Genomic DNA, 26,011 nt, shown 5'->3' with positions numbered 1-26,011 from the left:
TATTCCAAAACATGCATCCTGCTTGCAATAAGGCACAAAAGTAAAACTGCAATAAATTTGGCAAAACAAAATAACTTTTTGTCCAGAATACAAAGCGTTATGTTTGGGGCAAATCAAACAAGTAAAGACCAAGAAGCTCCGTTTTAGATCATATCGTTGTCAATAAAACTGAATTGGGAGCTTCAACAGTGTGCAGGCCTTGTTCTGTACTAGTATTCTTTGTTAGCCCAGCAGCTATGTTTTTAAGGATGTGCATATGACCACAAACTTTTCTACAAATCCAACATCACTCTTCACATTTTCAAGCATGGTGGTAGCTGCATCATGTTATGGGTATGCTTGTCATCAGCAAGGACAAGGGAGTTTTTTAGGATAAAAAGAAACGGGATAGAGCTCAGCACAGGTAAAATCCTAAAGGAAAACCTTGTTCAGTCTGCATTCCACCCAGACACTTGGAGACAAATTCACCTTTCAGCAGGACAATTACCTAAAACACAAGGCCAAATATCCACCGGAGTTGCTTACCAAGATGACATTGAACGTTCCGGAGTGGACGAGTTATGATTTAAAATGGTTTGAAAATACTTACTGTACATGACTGTCTAGCAATGATCAACAACCAGAGCTTGAATAATTTTTTTAATAATAATGTGCAAATATTGTACAATCCAGGTGTGCAAAGCTCTTAAGACGTACCCAGAAAGACTCCCAGCTGTAATCGCTGCCAAAGGTGATTCTAACATGTATTGACTTAGGGGGTTGAATACTTAAATATTTAAGATGTTTTATTTTTCGTATTTTGTGTAGATCAATCACAACAAAATGACAATTAAATCAATTTTAATCCCACTTTGTAACAACAGGTGGGGAAAGTCAAGGGATGTGAATACTTTCTGAAGGCACTGCAGGTTTAGGCTCTGTCTGTCTCACACACACCTCTCCAGCAGTACAGATCAGTCAACTCTCCACTGACAGTTTAATTTTAAATGCAAAAAGCCATTTATTGAATGAAATTTGTTAACATTCTGATTGAAATGTTCTGCTACTTTAGTGTGGTGTTACACTTGATGTAATATTTACATGTTACTTTTTTAAACATCTTTACAATGCTGAGATGAGGTCTGACTTTTCTCCTGTAGTTGTTTGTCCTTTCATTTTCTCAGTAAAGATCAGTCCGTGATGGTTCCTGTGTTTTGATCAAAACTACAGAAAACCAGCAGAGGGAGTCACTGAACTATATAACACACCTGGGTCAAATACATGGCAGACACTGGAATTGCGGCTGATTGCATACATAGGGACCATGTCACTATCGTCAAACAATCATATAATCTGCAAAGAAACCAGTGGCATTCCCGGTCTTTATTGAAGTTATGCTACAACCTGGAATGCCACCATTGTCTATCATCTGGAAGAAACTCAACACACTGACAGCACAGCATTACCTCTCCTCAACAAGCGTTAGCTTCATCCCTCAGAATTGCCTCAGTATTTTGTTCTCTGATTGGCTTAGAGCTAGGATGTGCTCAGAGTTCCATTGGTTCTGACTGGCAAGTCTCAGTTGTTAGGCCTCCCAGTCGTCCTCGTCTTCAGCGGTTGGCTGATGGGGGGCAGGAAGAGGCGGGATTACATCGGACATCCTAGTGAATGCGCTGCCAGAACAAGCTGGGCCCTCCCCAGAGTCCCCGCCTCCAGGACCCTTACCAGAGATACCTAGGAAACACACACACCACGATCACCGAGACAGAAATACTTATACACCATTATCAGAGCCTTTACGACAATAACCCAGGGGAGATGAGCAAAGGAGGGAGAGACAGGCAGGGAGAGGGATGTGCTCACCTTTCCTTCGCATGGCCAACTTATTGAAGAGATCTGACATGAAGTCTCCTCCACTGGCTGCTGCTACCACTGAGAGAGAGGGAGGGAGAACACAGTAAAAAAGCAGTGAAGCAGAGATGATGGATTCCATTTCTATGTCCTTTTTAGTAGTGGAGAGAGACCAGAGAAGTTACATTACAGTAGCTACATACTACATAAATAGTATAGCTGGTGAACAACTGTAGTAGTTTTCATGACTTGCTCAAATGAACCCAACTGTTAAATGTTGGTGGCCCGGCAGCCACTGAACCAGCAGTGATGACGGGACTTACTCTCACACATATTCTCGCTCCCTCACACGCGCTCACAGCAAATGTCATAGAGACTAAAACAGCATGTAGTTAAATCAGTGCTTAATGAAGGTGATGTTTATACATCTAAAGGTCATGCAGCCCTGAGCTGTTCTCTATGACTAGTTAGGTAACCCTGTGGTGTGTTTTTACACACACTAACACTATGTCCCAAATATGCTCTGTAAGTTAAAGAACTGGAGGCGGGTAGCATTGCTCTGTTGGTGCTACATGTTCTCAAAGAGTCACCAGATTCAAGACTGATTTCTCGCTTGTTATTCAAGTGGAGAACCAAGACACTCAACCAATGGCAATCTGTTTATTTCTCTCTCCCTCTATTCTTCTTCTTCTTCCTCTCTCTCCCCACCACCTCTCCCCTCTCACTCCCCCTCTTTTTCTCTTACCTTGTTCCTGTTCCTTCTGTTTCTTCTTTTCCATCTTGCGTTCTTTGATGTTGCGTAGTTTGGCCTTGCCGATGCCTCCAGCGTTGCGGATGGACTCTAGTAGACTGGCCCGGCTGTTTGATTCAACCACCTCGCCAGGAGCCCCCGCTACAGGAGCTGGACGTAAACCCACAGTTGGAGAGGAGTGTGTGTGTGTGTGTGTGTGTGTGTATATATATACTTACATACAGTGCATTGGGAAAGTATTCAGACCCCTTCCCCTTTTCCACATTTTGTTATGTTACAGACTGTATGTATAAAAAAAAATGTTCCCCCTCATCAATCTACACACAATACCACATAATGAGAAAGCTAAAACAGGTTTTTAGAAATTTTAGCAAATTGATTAAAAACAGAAATAAGTATTCAGACCCTTTGCTTTGAGACTCGAAATTGAGATCAGGTGCATCCTGTTTCCATTGATCATCCTTGAGATGTTTCTACAACTTGATTGGAGTCCACCTGTGGTAAATTCAATTCATTGGACATGATTTGGAAAGGCACACACCTGTCTATACAAGGTCCCACAGTTAACAGTGCATGTCAGAGCAAAAACCATGCCATGAGGTCAAAAGAATTGTCCGTAGAGGTCCGAGACAGGATTGTGTCGAGGCACAGATCTGGGGAAGGGTAAAAAAAATATTTCTACAGCATTGAAGTCCCCAAGAACACACTTGCATCCATAATTCTTAAATGGAAAAAGTTTGGAACCACCAAGAGTCTTCCTAGAGCTGGCAGCCCGGCCAAACTGAGCAATCGGGAGAGAAGGGCCTTGGTCAGAGAGGTGACCAAGAACCCAATGGTCACTCTGACAGAGCTCCAGAGTTCCCGTGGAGATGGGAAATCCTTCCACATGACAGCCCCCTTGGAGTTTGCAAAAAGGCCCCCAAAGGACTCTCAGACAATGAAAAACAAGATTATCTGGTCTGATGAAACCAAGTTAAACTCTTTGGCCTGAATGCCAAGCGTCATGTCTGGAGGAAACATGTCACCATCCCTACGGTGAAGCATGGTGGTGGCAGCATCATGCTGTGGGGATGTTTTTTAGTGGCAGGGACTGGGAGACAATTCAGGATCGAGGGAAAGATGAACGGAGCAAAGTAAAGACAGACCCTTGATGAAAACCTGCTCCAGAGTGCTCAGGACCCCAGATTTGGGCAAAGGTTCACCTTCCAACAGGACAAAGATACTAAGTACACAGCCAAGACAACGCAGGAGTGGCTTGGGGACAAGTCTCTGAATGTCCTTGAGTGGCCCAGCCAGGGCCCAGACTTGAACACAATCAAACATCTCTGGAGAGACCTGAATATAGCTGTGCAGCGACGCTCCCCTTTCAACCTGATAGAGCTTGAGAGGATCTGCAGAGAAGAATGGGAGAAACTCCCCAAATACAGGTGAGCCAAGCTTGTTGTGTCATACCCTAGAAGACTTGAGGCTGTAATCACTGCCAAAGGGGCTTCAACAAAGTACTGAGTAAAGGGTCTGAATACTTATGTAAATGTAATATTTCCGTTTTTTTATTTTTAATACATTTGCAAAAATGTCTAAAAACCAGTTTTTACTTTGTAGGGTAGGGTATTGCGTGTAGATTGATGAAGAATATATATTTTTTATAAATTTTCAAATAAGGCTGTAACGTAACAAAATGTGGAAAGTGAAGGGGTCTGAATACTTTCCGAATGCACTGTATGTAGTGTGTGTGTGTGGTACCTGTGCTCCGAGTGCGGTTGGGTTCAGCAGGGCTGTCTGCAGGTGGAGGTGGGGGAGGAGGTGGAGGAGGGGGAGACCAGGGGGAGGGCGGGGGGTGTGTGTGGGCTCTGGTGGGGGAGGAGGGGGAGGAGGCGGGACTGCAACTTGGAACTGAGAACCTGTAACACAAACAAACAACAAAATATCAACCAATAGAAACAGTTCCGTAAGTTGACATGACCGATTTCCAGGAAAACTTCTATATAATCCACACAATAGAAACAGCGTGTGTACCAGACATGTCCTCCCCAGTGAAGGTCGGTAGTTCAGGGAAGGTGTGTGTTGGTCCAGAGGGTGCGATGCCTGGCCCCAGGTCTTGGCTGTAGGACAAGTCGTCAGCAATGCCTGGCAAGTCTGGTAGGTAGGAGGGGACGTCTATCTCTGGGACCTGACCTAGGTCTGGAACATAGAAGTAGCTCTCTGCTGTCTACAGGGGGACAGATGGAGAGGGAATGAGAGAAGAAGGGAGAGAGAAAGTGTCCTAATTCAAAAGGTACACTTTAACCTGTTTGCAAGGCCCTTTGAAATAATCTTTCAGGCCTCCAGTTCTTTAGTGAACACATGTAAGGGAGTGCGTGTGTACGGTGTGTGTGTACCTGTCTCTCCAGCTGTTCTCTCTTGGTTATGGATAGCGGAGCGTCAAATGGTTTCTCTTCCTTCTCTGTCTCCAGAGTGGTGTGTGTTTTAGTCACCGCTCCCGCCAGGGGGTCCAGGAACACATACTTCTTATACCTAAACACATACACAAACAGTTAGAGGAGTGTGTGTTGAGTGTGTGTGTGTTAAGAGTGTGTGTGTGTACTAACAGGTTCTCTGTAGTATTAAACAGCAGCAGGGAGCTGACAGAGGAGATGTTTCGAGGCAGACCGCCCAGCCCCTCCTCGGTCTCATCCTCTGAATGCTTCTTACTGCTCACACACACCGGGTAATAACACAACTTCTCCTAGAGGGGGATATAGAGACAGGGGGTGTAAAACAAGAGAAGACCGATATTAAATGAGTCTGGTAAGAACCTACTTTTCTTTAAAAAGCACAAATGGCCACCAGACATCAGCCACCAAACATGCATTAGCTTTGCTTTCCACCCCTGTTTTGAACAAAGAAAGAGTTTTTTATTTTACCTTTATTTAACCAGGTAGGCTAGTTGAGAACATGTTCTCATTTACAACTATGACCTGGCCAAGATAAAGCAAAGCAGTGTGACACAAACAACAGAGTTACACATGGAATAAACAAACATACATTCAATAACACAATAGAAAACAATCTAAATACAATAATATTAAAGAAAAAAACGAATAAAAAAATAGTTACAGTAGTAGCTTTCGGTAGACACAGCCTTTCAGGCAAAAGAGAGAGATGCAGATTCAAAGACTGATTCAAATACCCTGTGGTTTGGTGTCTGCAGACAACCAGACTCCAAACCACATGAATAACTCCCACTCTTTCCCTTTTCATCATCAGCCTCTGTCTATTTCTCTCTCCCTATATCGCTCCCTCTCTCCGCAGCGCATGAGGCTTCATAAATAATACATCTCTGAGCCAGCGAAGCACACAGGAAATATTGTTTTCCACATCTTTCCCCCCCTCTCTCTCAAACAGCACAAAATACTACTGTTCCTGGAAGTTTTCGATTCCGGCAGCGAGGGAGATCTCATGGGTGTTCACTATCAATAAACACACATCTTCACTGCTGAGCTAAGGTGCAAACACACACACACACAACTGTGGTGTAAAGTAACTAAGTAAAAATACCCTGACACCCAAAAGTACTCAATATATTTCAAATGCTCAGGCAGGAGAGTAATTACGGTCCAATTCATATACCTGTCAATATAACATGTTGTCATCCCTACTGCCTCTGATCTGGTGGACACTCACTAAACACAAATACTGCATTTGTAAATTATGTCTGAGTGTTTTAGTGGGACCCCTGGCTGTCTGTAAATACAAAAACAAGAACATTGTGCCTTCTGGTTTGCCTAATATAAAGGAATTTCATGTGTAGAATTTATTTTTACTTAAGTATGACAATTGAGTACTTTTCCCACCACTCTACTTAAGTATTTAAAACAAGATACTTTAAAACTTTTACTCAAGAAGTATTTTACTGGGTGACTTTCACTTTTACTTGAGTCATTTTCTACTAAAAAGGTATCTTTACTTTTACTCAAGTATGACAATTGAGTACTTTTTCCACCACTACACGCACACAGTAGTTTCCTGAGGGTAGTTTTAGTCAGGGCTTCTCATGTCATGTCCCCAGGTCAGAACAGGTCTGTCCTCAGGCAGGTCAAGTCAGGTCAGAGCCTAATCTAGCGGTAGGTGTCTCCCAGCCAGGTCAAAACCCATCACCTCAGTCCCCAGGTTTGTCTATGCAGCTGTTAAATACCTGTGGACTCAGCTGTACGGTTGAGTGGAGCAGAATGTACACTACCGTTCAAAAGCTTGGGGGTCACTTGTTTTTTTTAAATGAAAGCACATTTTAAGTCCATTAAAATAACATGAAATTGATCAGAAATACAGTGTAGACATTGTTAATGTTGTAAATGACTGTTGTAGCTGGAAACGGCTGATTTTGTATGGAATATCTACAGTGGCGTACAGAGGCCCATTATCAGCAACCATCACTCGTGTTCCAATGGCAAATTGTGTAGGCTAATCCAAGTTTATCATTTTAAAAGGCTACTTGATCATTAGAAAACCCTTTTGCAATTATGTTAGCACAGCTGAAAACTGTAGTGCTGATTAAAGAAGCAATAAAACTGGCCTTCTTTAGACTAGTTGAGTATCTGGAGGATCAGCATTTGTGGGTTCGTTTACAAGCTCAAAATGGCTAGAAACAAATAACTTTCTTCTGAAACTCATCAGTCTATTCTTGTTCTGAGAAATGAAGGCTATTCCATGCGAGAAATTGCCAATAAATTGAAGATCTCGTACAACACTGTGTACACCTCCCTTCACAGAACAGCACAAACTGGCTATAACCAGAATAGAAAGAGGAGTGGGAGACCCCGGTGCACAACTGAGCAAGAGGACAAGTACATTAGTGTCTAGTTTGAGAAACAGACGCCTCACAAGTCCTCAACTGGCAGCTTCACTAAATAGTACCCGCAAAACACCAGTCTCAACGTCAACAGTGAATATGCGACTCCGGGATGCTGGCCTTCTAAGGCAGAGTTCCTCTGTTCAGTATCTGTGTTCTTTTGCCCATCTTAATCTTTTATTTGTCAGTCTGAGATATGGCTTTTTCTTTGCAACTCTGCCTAGATAATGGGCCTCTGTACACCTATGTAGATATTCCATAAAAAATATCCAGCTATAACAGTTATTTACAACACAAACAATGTCTACACTGCATTTCTGATCAATTTAATGTTATTTTAATGGACAAAAAAATGCTTTTCTTTCAAAAACAAGGACATTTCTAAGTGACCCCAAACTTTTGAACAGTCGTGTATCTTGAGTTAAAGCCAAAAAGGCATGGTCATATTAAATTTATCTAAACAGCTAGGACTATACTGCTATAAAGCTGTGCATTTAAACTATACATATATCAGCTATAATGGGCAGCTTTAGCTGCGGAGGAGACAGTGCTTTCTGCGTCCAAAATCCAGCAATCTGTATGCTTATAAGAAATCCCGCTATGCCCTCAGACGAACCATCAAACAAGAAAAGCGTCAATACAGGATTAAGATTGACTCCTACTACACCGGCTCTGACACTCCGTCGGATTTGGCAGGGCATGAAAACTATTATGGACTACAAAGGGAAACCAAGACGCGAGCTGCCCAGTGATGTGAGCCTACCAGACGAGCTAAATGCCTTTTATGCTCACTTCGAGGCAAGCAACATTGAAGCATGCATGAGAGCACCAGCTGTTCTAGATGACTGTTTGATAATGCTCTCGGTAGCCGATGTGAGCAAGACCTTTAAACAGGTCAACATTCACAAAGCCGCGGGGCCAGACAGATTACCAGGACGTGTACTAAAAGCATGTGCGGACCAACTGGCAAGTGTCTTCACTGACATTTTCAACCTTTCCCTGACCGAGTCTGTAATACCTATATGTTTCAAGCAAGACCACCATAGTCCGTGTCCCCAAGGAAGCGAAGGTAACCTGCCTAAATTATTCCTGCCCCATAACACTCACATCGGTAGCCATGAAGTGCTTTGAAAGGCTGGTCAAGGTTCACATCAACAGCATCCTCCAGGATACCCAAGACCAGGTATTCCCAAACTGGGTGCAATGCCAAATGTGATTCACATTTTTTTTTTATGCCTGGCAGGTCTGGTAGGTAGGAGGGGACATCTATCTTCACACATTCAAACAGTCCTGAGTAGCCGAGTTTCACTGCCAAAAATAAAATTAAACCATTTAGTGTTGAACAACACAATGTCAAATACAGGTAGGCTAGTCAAATAATTAACATCCAATCACATTAACCGTTACTCTGTCCTGGGAATTCCACTAACAATCCGTATGTAGCCAAACGTAGCTGCTGCTCATGTTGGTATCTGTACTGATGGCACAAAAGCCATGACAGGGAGACATAGTGGAGTGGTAACGCACATGCAAGCAGTTGCTCCCAATGCCACTTGGGTACCCTGCAGCATCCAACGAGAGGCTCTTGCTGCCAAGGGAACGCCTGACAGCTTGAAAGACATTTTGGACACTACAGTGAAAATGTTGAACTTTGTTAAAGCAAGGCCCCTGAACTCCCATGTATTTTCTGCACTATGCAATGATACGGGCAGCGATCATGTAACGCTTTTACAACATACAGAAGTGCGCTGGTTATCAAGGGGCAAAGTATTGACACGTTTTTTTTTTTTTAAATTGAGAAATGAGCTTCAAGTTCTTTACTGACCATCATTTTCGCTCCTCTGACCCCATGCATGATAACAAGTTTCTCACACAACTGGCCATCTGGGTGATGTTTTTTCTCACCTGAATGATCTGAATCTAGGATTACAGGGACTCTCCGGAACTATATTCAATGTGCGGGACAGAATTGAGGCTATGATTAAGAAGTTGGAGCTCTTCTCTGTCTGCATTAACAAGGACAACAGACAGGTCTTTCCATCATTGTATGATTTTTTGTGTGCAAATTAACTCAAGCTTACGGACAATGTCATATGTTATATAGCGAAGCACCTTAGTGAGTGGTGTGCGCAATTACGCAGGTACTTTCCCGAAATGGATGACACAAACAACTGGATTCATTATCCCTTTCAGGCCCTGCCTCCAGTCCACTTACCGATATCTGAACAAGAGAGCCTCATCAAATTGCAACAAGCGGTTCTGTGAAAATTGAATTTAATCAGAAGCCACTGCCAGACTTCTGGATTGGGTTGTGCTCAGAGTATCCTGTCTTGACAAATCGCGCTGTTAAGACACTGTTGTCCTTTGCAACCACGTACCTATGTGAGAGTGGATTCTCAGCCCTCACTAGCATGAAAACTAAATAGAGGCACAGACTGTGTGTGGAAAATGATTAAAGGCAGACTCTCTCGAATACAACCCAACATTGCAGAGTTCAAGCATACCCTTCTCATTAACCTGTGATGAGTTATTCACAATTTTCGATGAAAAGGTTTTATATGTAAGATGGTTAAAAAAAGAGCAAAATTATTGATTATCAATATATTATTATTTGTGCCCTGGTCCTATAAGTGCTCTTTGTTACTTCCCACGACCCGTGTTGTGACAAAAACTCACTTATTCTTATGTTTAATAAATGTATCATATAGTGTGTGTGGCAGGCTTATAAACGATGGCAAAAAACAACATTTGAGAGCGCGCTGACCCTGGTGCTAGAGGGGGTATGCAGCTGGAGGCTAAATGTTTGAAGGGGTACTGGACTATAAAAAGTTTGGGAACCACTGCCCTAAACCCACTCTAATTCGCATACAGCACCAACAGATCCACAGATGACGCAATCTCAATCGCACTCCACACTGCCCTATCCCGCCTGGACAAAAGGAACACATATGTGAGAATGCTGTTCATTGACTACAGCTCAGCGTTCAACACCATAGTGCCCGCAAAGCTCATCACTAAGCTCAGGATCCTAGGATAAAACACCTCCCTCTGCAACTGGATCCTGGTCTTCCTGACGGACCGCCCCCAGGTGGTAAGGGTAGGGAACAACAGGTCTGCCACGCTGATTCTCAACATTTGGGCCCCTCCGGGGTGTGTACTTATAGTCCCCTCTTGTACTCCCTGTTCACCCACGACTGCGTGGCCAAACACAATTCTAACACCATCATTGTGGACTACAGGAAAAGTCGGGCCGAACAAGCCCCCATTAACATCAACGGGGCTGTAGTGGAGCAGGTCGAGAGTTATGTTCCTTGGTGTCCACATCACCAACAAACTATCATGGTCCAAAGACACCAAGGCAGTTGTGAAGAGGGCACGACGACAACTTTTACCCCTCAGGAGACTGAAAAGATTTGGCGTGAGTCCCCAGATCCTCAAAAAGTCCTACAGCTGCACCATCGAGAGCATCCTTACCAGTTGCATCACCACCTGGTATGGCAACCAGCTGCTCGGCATCTGACAGTAAGGTGATACAGAGGGTAGTGCATACGGCCCAGTACATTACTGGGGCCAAGATTCCTGCCGTCCAGGACCTATATACTAAGTGGTGTCAAAGGAAAGCCAATAAAATTATCAGAGACTCCAGCCACCCTAGTCATAGACTGTATTCTCTGCTACCGCACGGCAAGCGGTACCGGAGCACCAAGTCTAGGACCAAAAGGCTCCTTAACAGCTTCTACCCCCAAGCCATAAGACTGCTGAACAATTAATCACATGGCCATCGGACTATTTACATTGACACCCCCCATTTGTTTTGTACACTATTGCTACTCGCTGTTTATTACCTAAGCATAGTCACTTCACCCCTACCTACATGTACAAATTACCTCAACTAACCTGTACCCCCACACACTGACTCAGTATCGGTACCCCCTGTATATAGCCTCATTATTGTTATTTTATTGTGTTACTTTTTATTATTTTCAGCTAGAGTTTATTTTGTCAATAGGGCTTGGTTAAGGGCTTGTAAGTAAGCATTTCACAGTAAGGTCTACACTTGCTGTATTCGGGGTACATGTGACAAACAAAGTTTGATTTGACCTCTTTGTACTGCAATGTTTTGCAGATGATCAAATAAAGTATTGTATTTGTGTGTTTGTCTGTGTTACCTGCAGGTCCTTGTCGTCAAGGGGTCGTAGTTTGGCCTGTATGTGGTATCTGGGGCGTGTTTGGGAGGCGGGGTCTGTGGCTCCACTGAAGATGGAGGAGTAATCCTGGAGACGATCTGGAGCTGGATACTTAGCACTGGAGAACACCTACACATTGTCACACATCAAAATCTCGTAGTACTCGAAAGTATTGTAAGTAATCTGTTTTGCAGATATCTGCAACTCTGTGTGTGAAGCGTGTTACCTTGGTGGCCTTCTTGCTGCCTTTGATCTTGTCAACGCGGGCCTGGGCCAGCCTAATCCGATCTGTCACACTCTGTAGCTGACAGCGATTCCGCTCTACACTCTTAGACACCCTACACACACACACACACCAGGGGAAACTCAAAGTGTAAATTGCGTGGGTGTGTGTGTGTGTGTATGTTCTGCTGATCAATTTTTTTTTGTTTTTTGTTTTTCAAATGTTTATTCAGCAAACAAGAATAAATACAGTACCAGTCAAAAGTTTGGACACACCTATCTCATTAAAGGGTTTTTCTTTATTTTTATTGGTTCAAAGTGTCTTTTTTAGCTCTATGAATGCAAGCAGTAAAATGCTCCATATCAATTACATCCAAGAAAGTGAGGATCCATTGACGGATAGAAAGTGTGTGGAGGCTTCCATCGTACTGCAATATTTTTTTGCAGCAGTTTGGCCAGCAAGAAGAATGCGCTTCTGACAAAGAGATAAATGAAGTACAGAGAAATCATATCAAAGTCAAACAAAAGGAGATACAGGAATATTTTCTGACAACAGAGTGGATAAGTTTGAAGCTACTTCATCCCAGAATACAGACACCAGAGAGCATTCCCAAACCATGTGTATAAAAGGTACCAGGTTCATTAAGAGGGCACAATGTACAGGAAACATTGCTGATGAAGTATGTGTGTGTGTGTGTGTGTGAGAGAGACTGTCAATCCAATCAAAATCAACTCAAATGTACTTCTCACATGTGCCGAATACAACAACAACCTTACCGTGAAATTCTTACTTTCAAGCCCTTAACCAGTTAAGAAAATATTAAGAAATAAACAAAAGTGAAAAAGGAACACAATAACGAGGCTATCTTCAGGGGGTACCGGAACAGAGTCATTGTGCAGGGGTACAGGTTAGTCAAGGTAATTGAGGTAACATGTACATGTAGGTAGGGGTAAAGTGACTATACATAGATAGCTGATAAACAGCAAGTAACAGCAGTGTGTAAAAAAAAATGCAAATAGTCCAGGTATAATTGTTTTATTAATTGTTCAGCATTCTTATGGATTGGGGGTAGAATCTGTTATGGAGCCTTTTGGACCTAGATTAGACATTCTGGTACCGCTTGACATGCAGTAGCAGAGAGAACTGTCTATGACTAGGGTGGCTAGAGTCTTTGACCATTTTTTGGGCCTTCCTTTGACACCGCCTGGTATAGGGGTCCTGGATGGCAGAAAGCTTGCCCCCAGTGATATACTGGGCCATACGCACTACCCTCTGTATCGCCTTACGGTCGAATGCCGAGCAGTTGCCATACCAGGCGGTGATGCAACCGGTCAGGATGCTCTCGATGGTGCAGCTGTAGAAGCTTTTGAGGATCTGGCTACCCATGCCAAATCTTTTCAGTTTCCCAATTGGGAATAGGTGTTGTCGTCTCCTCTTCACGACTGTCTTGGTGTGTTTGGACCATTCTAGTTTGTTAGTGATATGGACACCAAGGAACTTTAAGGTCTCGACCCGCTCTGCTATAACCCTGTTGATGTGAATGGGGGTGTGTTCTGCCCTTCTTTTCCCGTAGTCCCCAATCAGCTTCTTTGTCTTGCGCACGTTGAGGGAAGAGGTTGTTGTCCTGGCACCATACCTGCCAGGTTTCTGACCTCCTCCCGATAGTCTGTCTCATCATTGTCCGTGATCAGCCCTACCACCGTTGTGTCATCAGCAATTTTAGTGTTGGAGTTGTGCTTGGCCACGCAGTGGTGAGTGAACAAGTACAGGAGGGGACTAAACACGCACCTCTGAGGGGCTCCCGTTTGAGGATCAGATGTGTTATTGCTTACCTTTACCACTTGAGGGTGGCCAGTCAGTAAGTCCAGGATCCAGTTGCAGAGGGAGGTGTTTAGTCCCAGGGTTCTTAGCTTAGTGATGAGCGTTGAGGGCACTATGGTGTTGAACGCTGAGCTGTAGTCAATGAACATCATTCTCACGTGTTCCTTTTGTCTTGTGGGAAAGGGCACTGTTGCGTGCAATTGAGATTGCGTCATCTGTGGATCTGTTGGGGCAGTATGCAAATTGGAGTGGGTCCAGTGTTTCTGGGATGATGGTATTGATGTGAGCTATGACCAGCCTTTCAAAGCAATTCATGGCTACAGATGTGAGTGCTACGGGGCGCTAGTCATTTAGGCAGGTTACCTTTGCGTAATTGGTCAGGGAGAAGTTGAAAATGTCAGTGAAGGCACTTGTCTGTTGTCACATAGAAACTTAAATTAGAAGGAAGGATGTTTTTGATACTTTATACATTTGTATGACAAACTATTTTTGAGAAAATCATGAAAGTGGCCATTCTGGCCCTTTTTAGATTGATACATGCCTTCTGTTAGACCCTATCATCTGTAAACTGTACATACTACAGACAACATCTGTCATTATACTCCTTATAGTGAGTTCTAAAATAGAGTATCTTAATTCCGAAAAACACATTTTAACATTCATTTATTCTACATATAAAAATGACATTTTTGATGTTCATTTTGTTGTTCATTTTAAGACATGTTGTTTTGAACAATATACTCTTCCAGTACATACTATTTCCAGAGTGGGCTCTCTGCTAATTCTGATGTTCTGATCAATTTCATGAGCACCAATAACACATTGAATGGTAAATGGATTCAAAGTGAACTCCCCCTGCTGGTGATTTACTGAATGTGCAATCCTAAAGGAGGGCTGTGATTTGTTAATGACCTATAATGTACAGTGGTTGCTCAACAAAAAGTTTTGCGATTATGCTGCAGGACTTACGAGGTTATTTGTGGTTTAGTACAGTACCCTGCGTCACTACTTCATTTCTTCAGACCAGTGCAAGGGGGAGTTAGAGCATGGATTTTGCTATTGGGTCCCAAGGCGCTACTGTGTCTCTAACTGACAATAAGTTGGCGGCATAAGCCAAAATAGAAACTGATAATTGTGCACGACTTCAGTATTACCTAGTAAAACTGTTGTTACACTAAGGTTTTTATTCTAAGAGAGACTTAGACTACAATTAGGGTGTGGAAATGTTAGGACTATTTTGCTCTTACTGTGGTACTGTAGCCTACTCCCGCCCGGTCACATTGCACCCGAGTGGCGCAGCGGTCTAAGACATTGCATCGCAGTGAAAACTGCGTTGCTACAGATGCTGGTTCAATACCCGTGCCGGCCACAACAGGGAGACCCATGAGGCGATGGTAGGCTTTTGGTTTCTCTCCCTCTAAAAACAGAAATAAATAATTCTAAATAACAAACTGGCTTTATTTACAAATTAGTAACAATGTCTCACCAATGTCTCACAAATTACTAACAACATCTCAAGCCAACTTGAGGTCACTGAGAAAGTCTGGACATGGCCTGCTCTCCCTTATGTAAGGAATTAGGCACTTTAACATGTTTACTACAGTATGTACTGTAGGCTGTTTACTTGTCAGACTTCACAGTAGCCTAAAACAAATGCAGGTGGCTTCTCTCTTCAAAATGTTTTAAAGCAATTTCAATTCAATCCACCAGAAAAGACAGAACAAATAATACAACAAATATTATTATTACAGATAAAACTTTATCAATTGGATCTTTGAACATGTGGAAGGGGGAAAAAGTAATTATTATTATTAAACCCTGTTTTTCACAAGCGTAGCAGGCTGTGAATTCTGCAAACGTTTCTAGGATGAGCTATTAGCAGGACAATATAAACTCAGCTAAAAAAGATACATCCCTTTTTCAGGACCCTGTCTTTCAAAGATAATTCGTAAAAATCGGTCTTCACAGATCTTCATTGTATAGGGTTTAAACACCGTTTCCCATGCATGCAATTAATGAACATGCACCTAGGGAACGGTCATTAAGACACTAACAGCTTACAGACGGTAGGCAATTAAGGTCACAGTTAGGAAAACTTAGGACACTAAAGAGGCCTTTCCACTGACTCTGAAAAACACCAAAAGAAAACTGCCCAGGGTCCCTGCTCATCTGCGTGAACGTGCCTTAGGCATGCTGCAAGGAGGCATGAGGACTGCAGATGTGGCCAGGGCAGTACATCTGAACATCACACCTACAGGGCAGGTACAGGATGGCAACAACAACTGCCCGAGTTACACCAGGAACGCACAATCCCTCCATCAGTGCTCAGACTGTCCGCAATAGGCTGAGAGAGGCTGGACTGAGGGCTTGTAGGCCTGTTGTACGGCAACAATGTCGCCTATGGGCACAAACCCACCATCGCTGGACCAGACAGGACTGGCAAAAAGCGCTCTTCACTGACGAGTCGCAGTTTTGTCTCACCAGGGGTGATGGTCGGATTTGCGTTTGTCGAAGGAATGAGCGTTACACCGAGGCCTGTACTCTGGAGCGAGATCAATTTGGAGGTGGAGGGTCCGTCATGGTCTGGGGCGGTGTGTCATAGCATCATCGGACTGAGCTTGTTGTCATTGCAGGCAATCTCAACACTGTATGTTACAGGGAAAACATCCTCCTCCCTCATGTGGTACCCTTCCTGCAGGCTCATCCTGACATGACCCTCCAGCATGACAAAGCCACCAGCCATACTGCTCGTTCTGTGCGTGATTTCCTGCAAGACAGGAATGTCAGTGTTCTGCCATGCCCAGTGAAGAGCCCGGATCTCAATCCCATTGAGCATGTCTGGAACCTGTTGGATCGGAGGGTGAGGACTTGGGCCATTCCCCCCCCCCAGAAATGTCCGGGAACTTGCAGGTGCCTTGGTGGAAGAGTGGGGTAACATCTCACAGCAAGAACTGGCAAATCTGGTGCAGTCCATGAGGAGGATATGCAATGCATTACTTAATGCAGCTGGTGGCCACACCGGATACAGACTGTTACTTTTACATTTTGAACCTCCCCCCTTTGTTCAGGTACACATTATTCAATTTCTGTTAGTCACGTCTGTGGAACTTGTTCAGTTTATGTCTCAGTTGTTGCATCTTGTTATGTTCATACAAATATTTACACGTGAAGTTTGCTGAAAATAAACGCAGTTGACAGTGAGAGGATGTTTCTTTTTTTGCTGAGTTTATATAGCCTACCAGCTGTGGTCAACAATTTCAGCATAATTTCAGCGTTGCTCTGAAACTAGCATGGAGAAACTAAAATGTTCAATTATATTCCATGATATTCTTAAGATATGTGTTGACTGAATATAAGCAAGGCATGTCTGCTAAATAATCTATTTGAAGGCACAGTCATATAGCCTCGACACCTACATAAAGCTGAGTGACTCACTCATTCATGGCTTTGGATCAAAATAAATAAGTACCAACATTCTTAGTCTTTAATAAAGAAATGTTTTGGTTATCCTGACCTGGTCATCATGTACTGTATTATAATAGCCCATTACAGGTTATTAGCAGGACAATGTACGCTTACCAACACCTCTCTGTAATTTGATACTTTGTGCAAGGCAATTGATCAGCATTAAAAACTTTGTGGATTATTATTATTACTATTAATTCATTTAGAATTTTATAAAAGCCCCTCAGATATTCTCACAGATCAGATTTGTCGTAATGAAAAATGCCCCTTAGATATTAATTTAGAATCCTCTAAATGTAATTATTGGCGGAGAGTCACGTCATTGAAAAAAATATTTTTCAATATACTGTAGGCCTACCGCAGGCGCCATGACTCTCACTAGTGTTGAGTAATGTGCTGTTAAAAGTGGTGTAGATCTTATTTATTTAAAAAGTATATTGAAGTTAGAATGCTATGCTCTTACTACTGTAGCCTACTCCCGACCGTCACGTTGGACAGAACCATATTTTCCTTTCAATCCTAACGGAAACCCTGAGGGGTTTGTTTTTTGTTTTACTTGGAAATAGAAACACCATAATATGAATCAAATTAATTAAGCTAAATTTCTTCAAATCAATCCCATATATGACGTTCTTCCAAAAAAGCTTTAGAATTCTCTAGTACAGCCACTATTGAAGGCTATCAAATGCTTCTCAAAGATGCCCTCTGGTGGTCAAACTAGAACTAACTAGCATTAATGGTAACACTGGCTGACAATTAAATAACGTGCCATTGAACTCTGTGGCAGCCCGCAAGATGTGCTGCAGTATGACGCAACTTTTAAAGGAGGAACCACTGTTCATTTCTATGTATAAGATGGGTCATATCATTATAAGTACCAGAGAGCCCACTATGGAAATTTGATGTGTTTGAAGAGTATATTGTTCCAAGCAATATGTCTAAAAATAAGCAAAATCAAAAAGGGTTGAGATATTCAACATAAAAAATATTAATAGGAATAACTCAATGTAAAAAAACATATTTCAGAATCTAGACATAGTTCATATTTGAAAGCGCATTGTATAATGACACCATTATAGTCTTTATCGTGTACAGTTCACAGCCTAAAACGGCCACTTTCATCATGATTTTCTCAAAAATGATTTGTGATACAAATGTAAAAATCATGTTGAACATCCTTCCTGCCAATGAAGCCTCTGTGTGAGAATTCCCAGAACAATCTGAGATACCGAAATATTTTCCACTCCCGCTGGCATGGAATAAATCAGGAGGATCTTTGCTACCAAACAACACATATAGCACATGCTCTTATTGGACAACTTATACTCCTCGATCTCAGTGTGTGCGTACCTGGTAAAGATGTCAGTAGAGATGGTCTCTAGGTAGAGCAGGGCATCTGCTATCTGGTGAACAGCCTCCTCCCTCCTCAGGTCTGACTGGATCAGAGGCACAGAGTACACCTGACCCTCGAGACACTGCTTCACACTCATCCTACAAACACACACGAAACAATGAGTGAGTGATGAATGAGAGAGAGAGAAAATCCTCTGCATTATCATTGACAGCAGACTCCTACATTTCCTCAAATGTCAAATTGGCTTCTTACCAAATTACTGTATGACAGACCACGTATTCACCCTGCACACCCTTATTGACAAACAAACAAAACAAAAGCCTTTTCATGCTTTGTTGATTTCAAAACAGCTTGACTCAATTTAGCATGAGGGTCTGCATTATAAATTGATGGAAAGCGGTGTTGGGGGGGAAACATCCAACATTATCAAATCCATGAACACAACAAATGTGAGGTTAAAAATTGGCAAAAAAACACAAACATTTCTTTCCTCAGGGCCGGGGGGGTGAGACAGGGATGCAGCTTGAGCCCCACCCTCTTCAACATATATAGTGAACAAAAATATAAAACGCAACAGACAACAATTTCAAAGACTTTACTGAGTTACAGTTCTTATAAGGAAATCAGTCAATTGAAATAAATGAATTAGGTCCTAATCTATATATTTCAAATGACTGGGAATACAGCTATACATATGTTGGTCACAGATACTTAAAAAAAAAAATTGAGGCGTGGATCAGAAAACCAGTCAGTAGGGCCTCCCGGGTGGCGCAGTGGTCTAGGGCACTAGTTGCAACTCCCGTATGGGCTCGGGAGAGATACCACGAAATTGGGGAGGACGCATGCTTTCGACCTTCGTCTCTCCCGAGCCCGTACAGGAGTTGTAGCGATGAGACAAGATAGTAACTACCAACAATTGGATACCACGAAATTGTGGAGAAAAGGGGGTAAAATTCAACAACAAAAAGTCAGTATCTGGTGTGGCAATAATTTGCCTCATGTAGCGCAAAACATCTCCTTTGCATAGAGTTGATCAGGCTGTTGATTGTGGCCTGTGGAATGTTGTCCCACTCCTCTTCCAATTGCTGTGCGAAGATGCTGGAACAGGTGGCTTATGGTAGAGAAATTAACATTAAATTCTCTGGAAACAGCTCTGGTGGACATTCCTGCATGCAACTTGCACACTCCCTCAAAACTTGAGGTGGCATTGTGTTGTTTGAAAAAACTGCAGATTTTAGAGTGGCTTTTTATTGTGTAATGACCATGCTGTTTAAATCAGCTTCTTGATATGCCACACATCAGGTGGATGGATTATCTTCCCAAAGGAGAAATTCTCCCTAACAGGGATGTAAACAAATTTGTGGACAAAATGTTAGAGAAATAAGCTTTTTGTGCATATGGAACATTTCTGGGATCTTTTATTTCAGCTCATGAAACATGGGAACAACATTTTACATTGCATTTATATTTTTGTTCAGCATATATCAACGAATTGGCGAGGGCACTAGAACAGTCTGCAGCACCTGGCCTCACCCTACTAGACTCCGTAGTCAAATGTTTACTATTTGCAGATGATCTGGTGCTTCTGTCCCCAAACTAGAAGGGTCTATCGCAGCACCTAGATCTTCTGAATAGATTCTCTCAGACTTGGGCTCTGACAGTCAATAACGGTGTTCCAAAAAAGGTCCAGTTGCCAGGACCAGCACCACATTTAACTTCCACAAAGATGTGAACAATCTGAGAGACAAGGCAAGAAGGGCCTTCAACACCATCAAAATAAAGATCAAATTTGACACACCTGTGTGGCTCAGTTGGTAGAGCCTGGCACTTTTAACGCCAGAGTTGTGGGTTCGATTCCCACGTGGGACCAGTAACAAAAATATATGCACTCACTACTGTAAATCAATCTAAATAAGAGTGTCTGCTAAATGACAAAAATGTAAAACATACCAATTAGGATCTGAGTGGAATCAGTTATATAACACATTGCCCAATATGGTTGTGAGGTCTGGGGTCCACTAACCAAGAATTCATTAAAAAATGGGACAAACACCAAATTGAGACTGCATGCAGAATTCTGCAAAAACATCCTCTGTGTAAAACACCAAATAATGAATGCGGAGCAGAATTATGATGATTCCCGCTAATTATCAAAATCCAGAAAAGAGCATTAAATTCTACAACTACCTAAAAAGTAGCGATTCAGAGAGATGAACCTGGAATAGAGTCCCCTCATCCTGCAGGTACGGGAACTCTGTTCACAAACTCAACAGAGCTCCAGGACAACAACGCAAATCAAGAGAAAACAAAAAGATAATTACTTAGCACATTGGAAAGAATCAACTACAAAACAGAGCAAACTACAATGTTATTTTGCCCTAAACAGAGAGTACACAGAAGCAGAATACCTGACTACTGTGACTGACCATCGGCAGACCTGGCTCTCAATGGAAGACAGTCTGTGCCCATTGCCCAAAAAATGAGGTGGGAACCGAGCTGCACCTTCTGCCAATTGTGTGACCATAGTAGAGATACATCATTTCCTCAGATTACACAGACCCACAAAGAATTTTCAAACAAATCCAATCTTGATAAACTCCCATATCTATTAGGTGAAGTGACACCAGTAGCAAGATATGATCTGTTGTCACAAGAAAAGGGCAACTAGTGGAGAACAAACAACATTGTAAATATAATGTATATTTATCTGTGATCTTTGTTTTCCCTTTCATACTTCAACTAATTGCGGACTGTTACAACAGTTGAAATGTCTATATTCTTTAAAAACTTTTGTGAGTGTAATGTGTACTTTTAATTTCTGATTGTTTATTTCCCTTTTGTTAATCGCCTATTCCATTTGCTTTGGCAATGTAAACACATGTTCCCCATGCCAATAACGTTTTTTGCATTAAATTGAATAGAGAGAGATCATCCTGATCCAAGATGGCGTAGCAGTCAGACATCTTGTCCTCGTCTTGTAATCTCCCTAATGTCAATATGCCTTGTCCATTGTTCTTTTGGTTAGTAATTATTGCCTTATTTCACTAGAGCCCCTAGCCCTCCTTAGATAACCCTTTAGTTCCACCTCCCACACATGCGGTGACCTCACCTGGTTTAAATGACGTTTCTAGAGACGATAGCTCTCTCACCGTCACTCAATGCATAGGTTTACCTCAACTGTGTTCACATCCTACCATACCTTCGTCTGTACAGTATGCATCGAATCTACTCTACCGTGCCCAGAAAGCTGCTCCCTTCACTCTCGGTTCCGAACGTACTAGACGACCAGTTCTTATAGCCTTTAGCAGTAACCGATTCCTACTCTGTTCCTCTGGTGATGTAGAGGTTAATCCAGTCCCAGCAGTGCCTAACTCAACTCCCACTCCCAGGCGCTCTCATTTGTTGACTTCTGTAACCGTAAAAGCCATGGTTTCATGCATGTTAACATTAGAAGCCTCCTCCCTATGTTTGTTTTATTCACTGGCTTAGCACACTCTGCCTACCCGGATGTCCTACTCGTGTCTGAATCCTGGTTTAGGAAGACCACCAAAAACCCAGAAATTTCCATCCCTAACTATAACATTTTCCAAGAAGATAGAACTGCTAAAGGGGGCGGAGTTGCAATCTACTGCAGAGATAGCCTGCAGAGTTATGTCTTACTATCCAGGTCTGTGCCCAAACAACAGAGCAGCACCCACCCGTAGCATGCGCTCCAGCAGGTATTTCTCACTGGTCACCCCCAAAGCCAATTCCTCCTTCAGCCGCCTTTCCTTCCAGTTCTCTGCTGCCAATGACTAGAACGAACTGCATGAATCACTGAAGCTGGAGACTCATATCTCCCTCACTAGTTTTAAGCACCAGCTGTCAGAGCAGCTTACAGATCACTGCACATCTGTAAATAGCCCATCCAACTACCTCCTTCCCATACTGTTATTTATTTTGCTCCTTTACACCCCAGTATCTCTACTTGCACACTCATCTTCTGCACATCGATCACTCCAGTGTTTAATTGCTATATTTGTAATTATTTCTCCACCATGGCCTATTTATTGCCTTACCTCCCTTATCCTACCTCATTTGCACACATTGTATATTGACTTTTCTATTGAATTATTGACTGTATGTTTTTTTTACTCCATGTGTAACTCTGTGTTGTTGTTTGTGTCGCACTGCTTTGCTTTATCTTGGCCAGGTCGCAGTTGTAAATGAGAACTTGTTCTCAACTAGCCTACCTTGTTAAGAAAGAGAGAGTATATAGCCATAATATAACATTTGAAATGTGTCTATTCTTTTGAAACTTGTGAGAGTAATGTTTACTGTTAATTTATGATTGGTTATTTCACTTTTGTTTATTATCCATTTCACTTGCTTTGGCAACGTAAATATATGACTCCCATACCAATAAAGCTCTTTGAATTAAAATGTGAGAGACAGATGGCGCAGGGACAAAGGGATATTGCTAATGGAACTCTCTCTCTGACAGCAGAATCAAACCGCTTTACCCGTTCTGTCTTTTCACCATCTGTCAGCAAAGATGGGTAGCTAACGTCATAGCTGCTTCTGAGCTTTCTTCTTTGTGGAGTTTAACGACGGTTGGCATCCAATATGTTGCATTACCGCCTCCAGATGAACTATAGTATTAATCCATTACACTTTGTGATACAAAATGGGAAAAGGGGAAATGGGAGAAAATTTTACAAAAAAAAACAATATAATGTTTTATTACCATACCAACTAACCCTACACTCATTAATACCCACCACCTTATTCCACTACCTGAACCCTATCTGATCCTATCCCAGGCCGAGGACGGGACACTACCACTCAACACACCCTGTAACTCTTCTGAAGTCAAATCTTGTACCCCCAAGTACTTCTCTGCAGCTGCCACCACAACATCTATTTTCTGTTGATAATCATTGCTATGAACGCCAAGAAGCCAACCTTACTGAAACATATATCACTCATTGGCCTATCCCTCTATTCTGGACCAGATGTACTATTCACAGGGATCCTATCAGAATTCCTCACCCTTGATCCACTCTCCTCTACCTTCTTCACTGCCTCAAAATAGGACATCTTCTGCACTACTCTGACCCTGGCCACCTCAACCTGCCTCTTTCACACAGGACACCGTTGATCCCCTGCAACATGGGCACCCCTACACAACTTTCCCCGCCGAAACTACACATTATTTTGTCCCATGTCCTCCTGCACACTTCCCACATCTTGGAATCTCCCTCCTACACACTTCCGCAACATGCCCATGAACGCAACACCTGTAACTCTGCAGTGTATTCGGCATAAAAGCTTTAACAGTATAACTCATATATCCTAACATTACTGGTCAGGTAAAGACTCCGAATCAAATCTCAAAAGAGCAGACTGTCACCTCTGTTTCATCAAGCTCCCCATCGCACAAACACCAGGAGTCTTCAACTTAAATTGTTCCACCTTTACACACAGCCGCGGGAAATAGTTTGGGGGTGAGGGTGCTGCGATTATTTTGCTGGCGGGGAGGAGGGGGGGATGCAGAAAAGATGTATAGCCTGCGCTGAAGACATCTATATCAGTCCGCTAATACAGGACAAAGGGACTGGTTCCAACCTGTAAAAAATCTCACTCCCATTGGACCAAATGTATCTTTACCATAACCATGTCCATCAATGCAGGGCTCGGGCTTCGAGCTCCTCACAACACCTTCTACCCCTTCCATTTCACCTCCAAAACTCAAACTGGCGTCCGACTCACTCTGAACTTGACACCAATCATCCTCGACATACAGAGGGTTATTGTTATTGATACCTTCAACAGATTCAAACCTATCCTCTGCATCCCTCAGTCTTTTCAAAATCCTCTCTCTTTGCCTCCAATCCTCCTTCCTTAATCAATTACCCGACTCCTGAAAATATATAACTTTTCCAAGCCGAAATATCCTTTCAGCCTCCTCGAGAGTCATACTAAACCTGCGTTACAACTCAACCAGTTAGTCTGACATTTCCGAGGTTCCTAGTTCCGACCTGTCCTTGAACGCGGCATCTGTGTCGGTCTCGGCTGACTGTCATGTGACGGGGTTTACCACTTCCCCACCCTCAGATCCAGGAAGGCATGTTCTGTCAGCTGTCCTTCACAGATAATCAATAACTGTGTATATATATACAGATAACTAACTCGGGAGTGAAGCAACAGCCTTGACAGCTCATCTTTATGTTGATGTCTCATATTATATGACAACGTTAGCATTCTTAGCAAGCTAGCTAGGTCACGTTAGCATTGTCCATTAGTAATTAGTAATGTGCAGCGAGACCATGTAAATCCTGTCTACGTGAATTTCTCCACTACGAAAATACTTAACACCAGAGAGCTTCTCATATCATGCCCGCTCTCGGCAGAGACGCTACCCGGCTACATCCCCAGGGCCGTGGACCCATATCTCGGCACTGACACTCACAAATTATTAAAATAATCACTAAGCTTTCTTATGATCGATAATATAATTAAGTTAATGTATGTTTCATTGGTCTTACCTGACCACTGACAGCATATAGTGTGTACACGGCCGCTGAGAGTTCTTTCTTCGATGAGGCTTAACCTCGGTTGGCATCCAATATGTTACATTACCGCCACCTACTAGACTGGAGTACAACTCGCTTATACTTTGCTTGAAAAAAATGTATATATAAACAAATAACCTACCATCTAATACTACACTCGCAAAAATTCAAAATAAAAATAACACCATCATACTCCACTATTTTAAAAATATTTAGCCCTGCCTCATGCCAACAACCTGAAAGGATGGGACACCACCACTAAACACACCCTGTAACTCTTCTGATGTCAAGTCTCGCACACCCAAATATCGCTCTGCATCTGCCACCACAACCTCAATTTTCTGCAACTTACGTTCCATCCTTGCAGGCCTGTTGATAACCATTGCTATAAATACTAAAAATCCAATCTTACTGAAACATATATCACTTGTTGCCCTATCTGATAGTTGCTTGTTTATTATTCTCCGCTAAAACACAACGACCCTCTGTGTCTCAGCATGAAAATACAGCCACAATAACGATAAGCCATAATAGTGGAATACATGTCACCCGTTGAAACTTATTCATTAGGATACAAAGAGGATTAATGCCGTATTTAGACTAGATAATGTTAAACTAGGTTGGAATGTTCTGTAGGTTAGGCTTTACAGTCCAATATTAATATTCAATACCCACAATAGACTGAGTGTGGAGGTGATTCCCACAGTCAAGTTCTGCAATAAGAGCTATGACGCTAATATTTGTGGGTGTCACTGAGTAGGCTGATACCACATGGGTAAGGCTGCACACCGCTTATACACAGTGGACAAAACATTAAGAACACCTGCTCTTTCCATGACATAGACAATTCAGGTGAAAGCTATGAAATCTTATAAACTCAGCAAAAAAATAAACATCCTCTCACTGTCAACTGCGTGTATCTTCAGTAAACTTCACATGTGTAAATATTTGTATGAACATAACAAGATTCAACAACTGAGACATAAACTGAACAAGTT

General features: G+C 42.5%; 1 protein-coding gene across 1 annotated transcript; it reads right to left on the bottom strand.

The window, feature by feature from the left end:
• Window positions 1-975: 975 nt before the first annotated feature.
• LOC112245129 (WASH complex subunit 1) lies at window positions 976-25,212 on the bottom strand. Its single transcript, XM_042323207.1, is given in 12 exon segments — window positions 976-1,713; window positions 1,843-1,911; window positions 2,576-2,731; window positions 4,340-4,399; window positions 4,402-4,482; window positions 4,598-4,790; window positions 4,960-5,095; window positions 5,170-5,306; window positions 11,579-11,725; window positions 11,823-11,934; window positions 18,456-18,596; window positions 24,987-25,212. Coding segments are annotated over 12 exon segments (1,458 nt in total). The 5' UTR covers window positions 25,064-25,212; the 3' UTR covers window positions 976-1,564.
• Window positions 25,213-26,011: the final 799 nt, after the last annotated feature.

This window comes from Oncorhynchus tshawytscha, linkage group LG06 (genome assembly GCF_018296145.1).
Source record: "Oncorhynchus tshawytscha isolate Ot180627B linkage group LG06, Otsh_v2.0, whole genome shotgun sequence".
Lineage (NCBI taxonomy): Eukaryota > Metazoa > Chordata > Actinopteri > Salmoniformes > Salmonidae > Oncorhynchus > Oncorhynchus tshawytscha.
The sequence above is the reverse complement of the archived record's forward strand: the minus strand, read 5'-3'. Positions and strand labels throughout refer to the sequence as shown.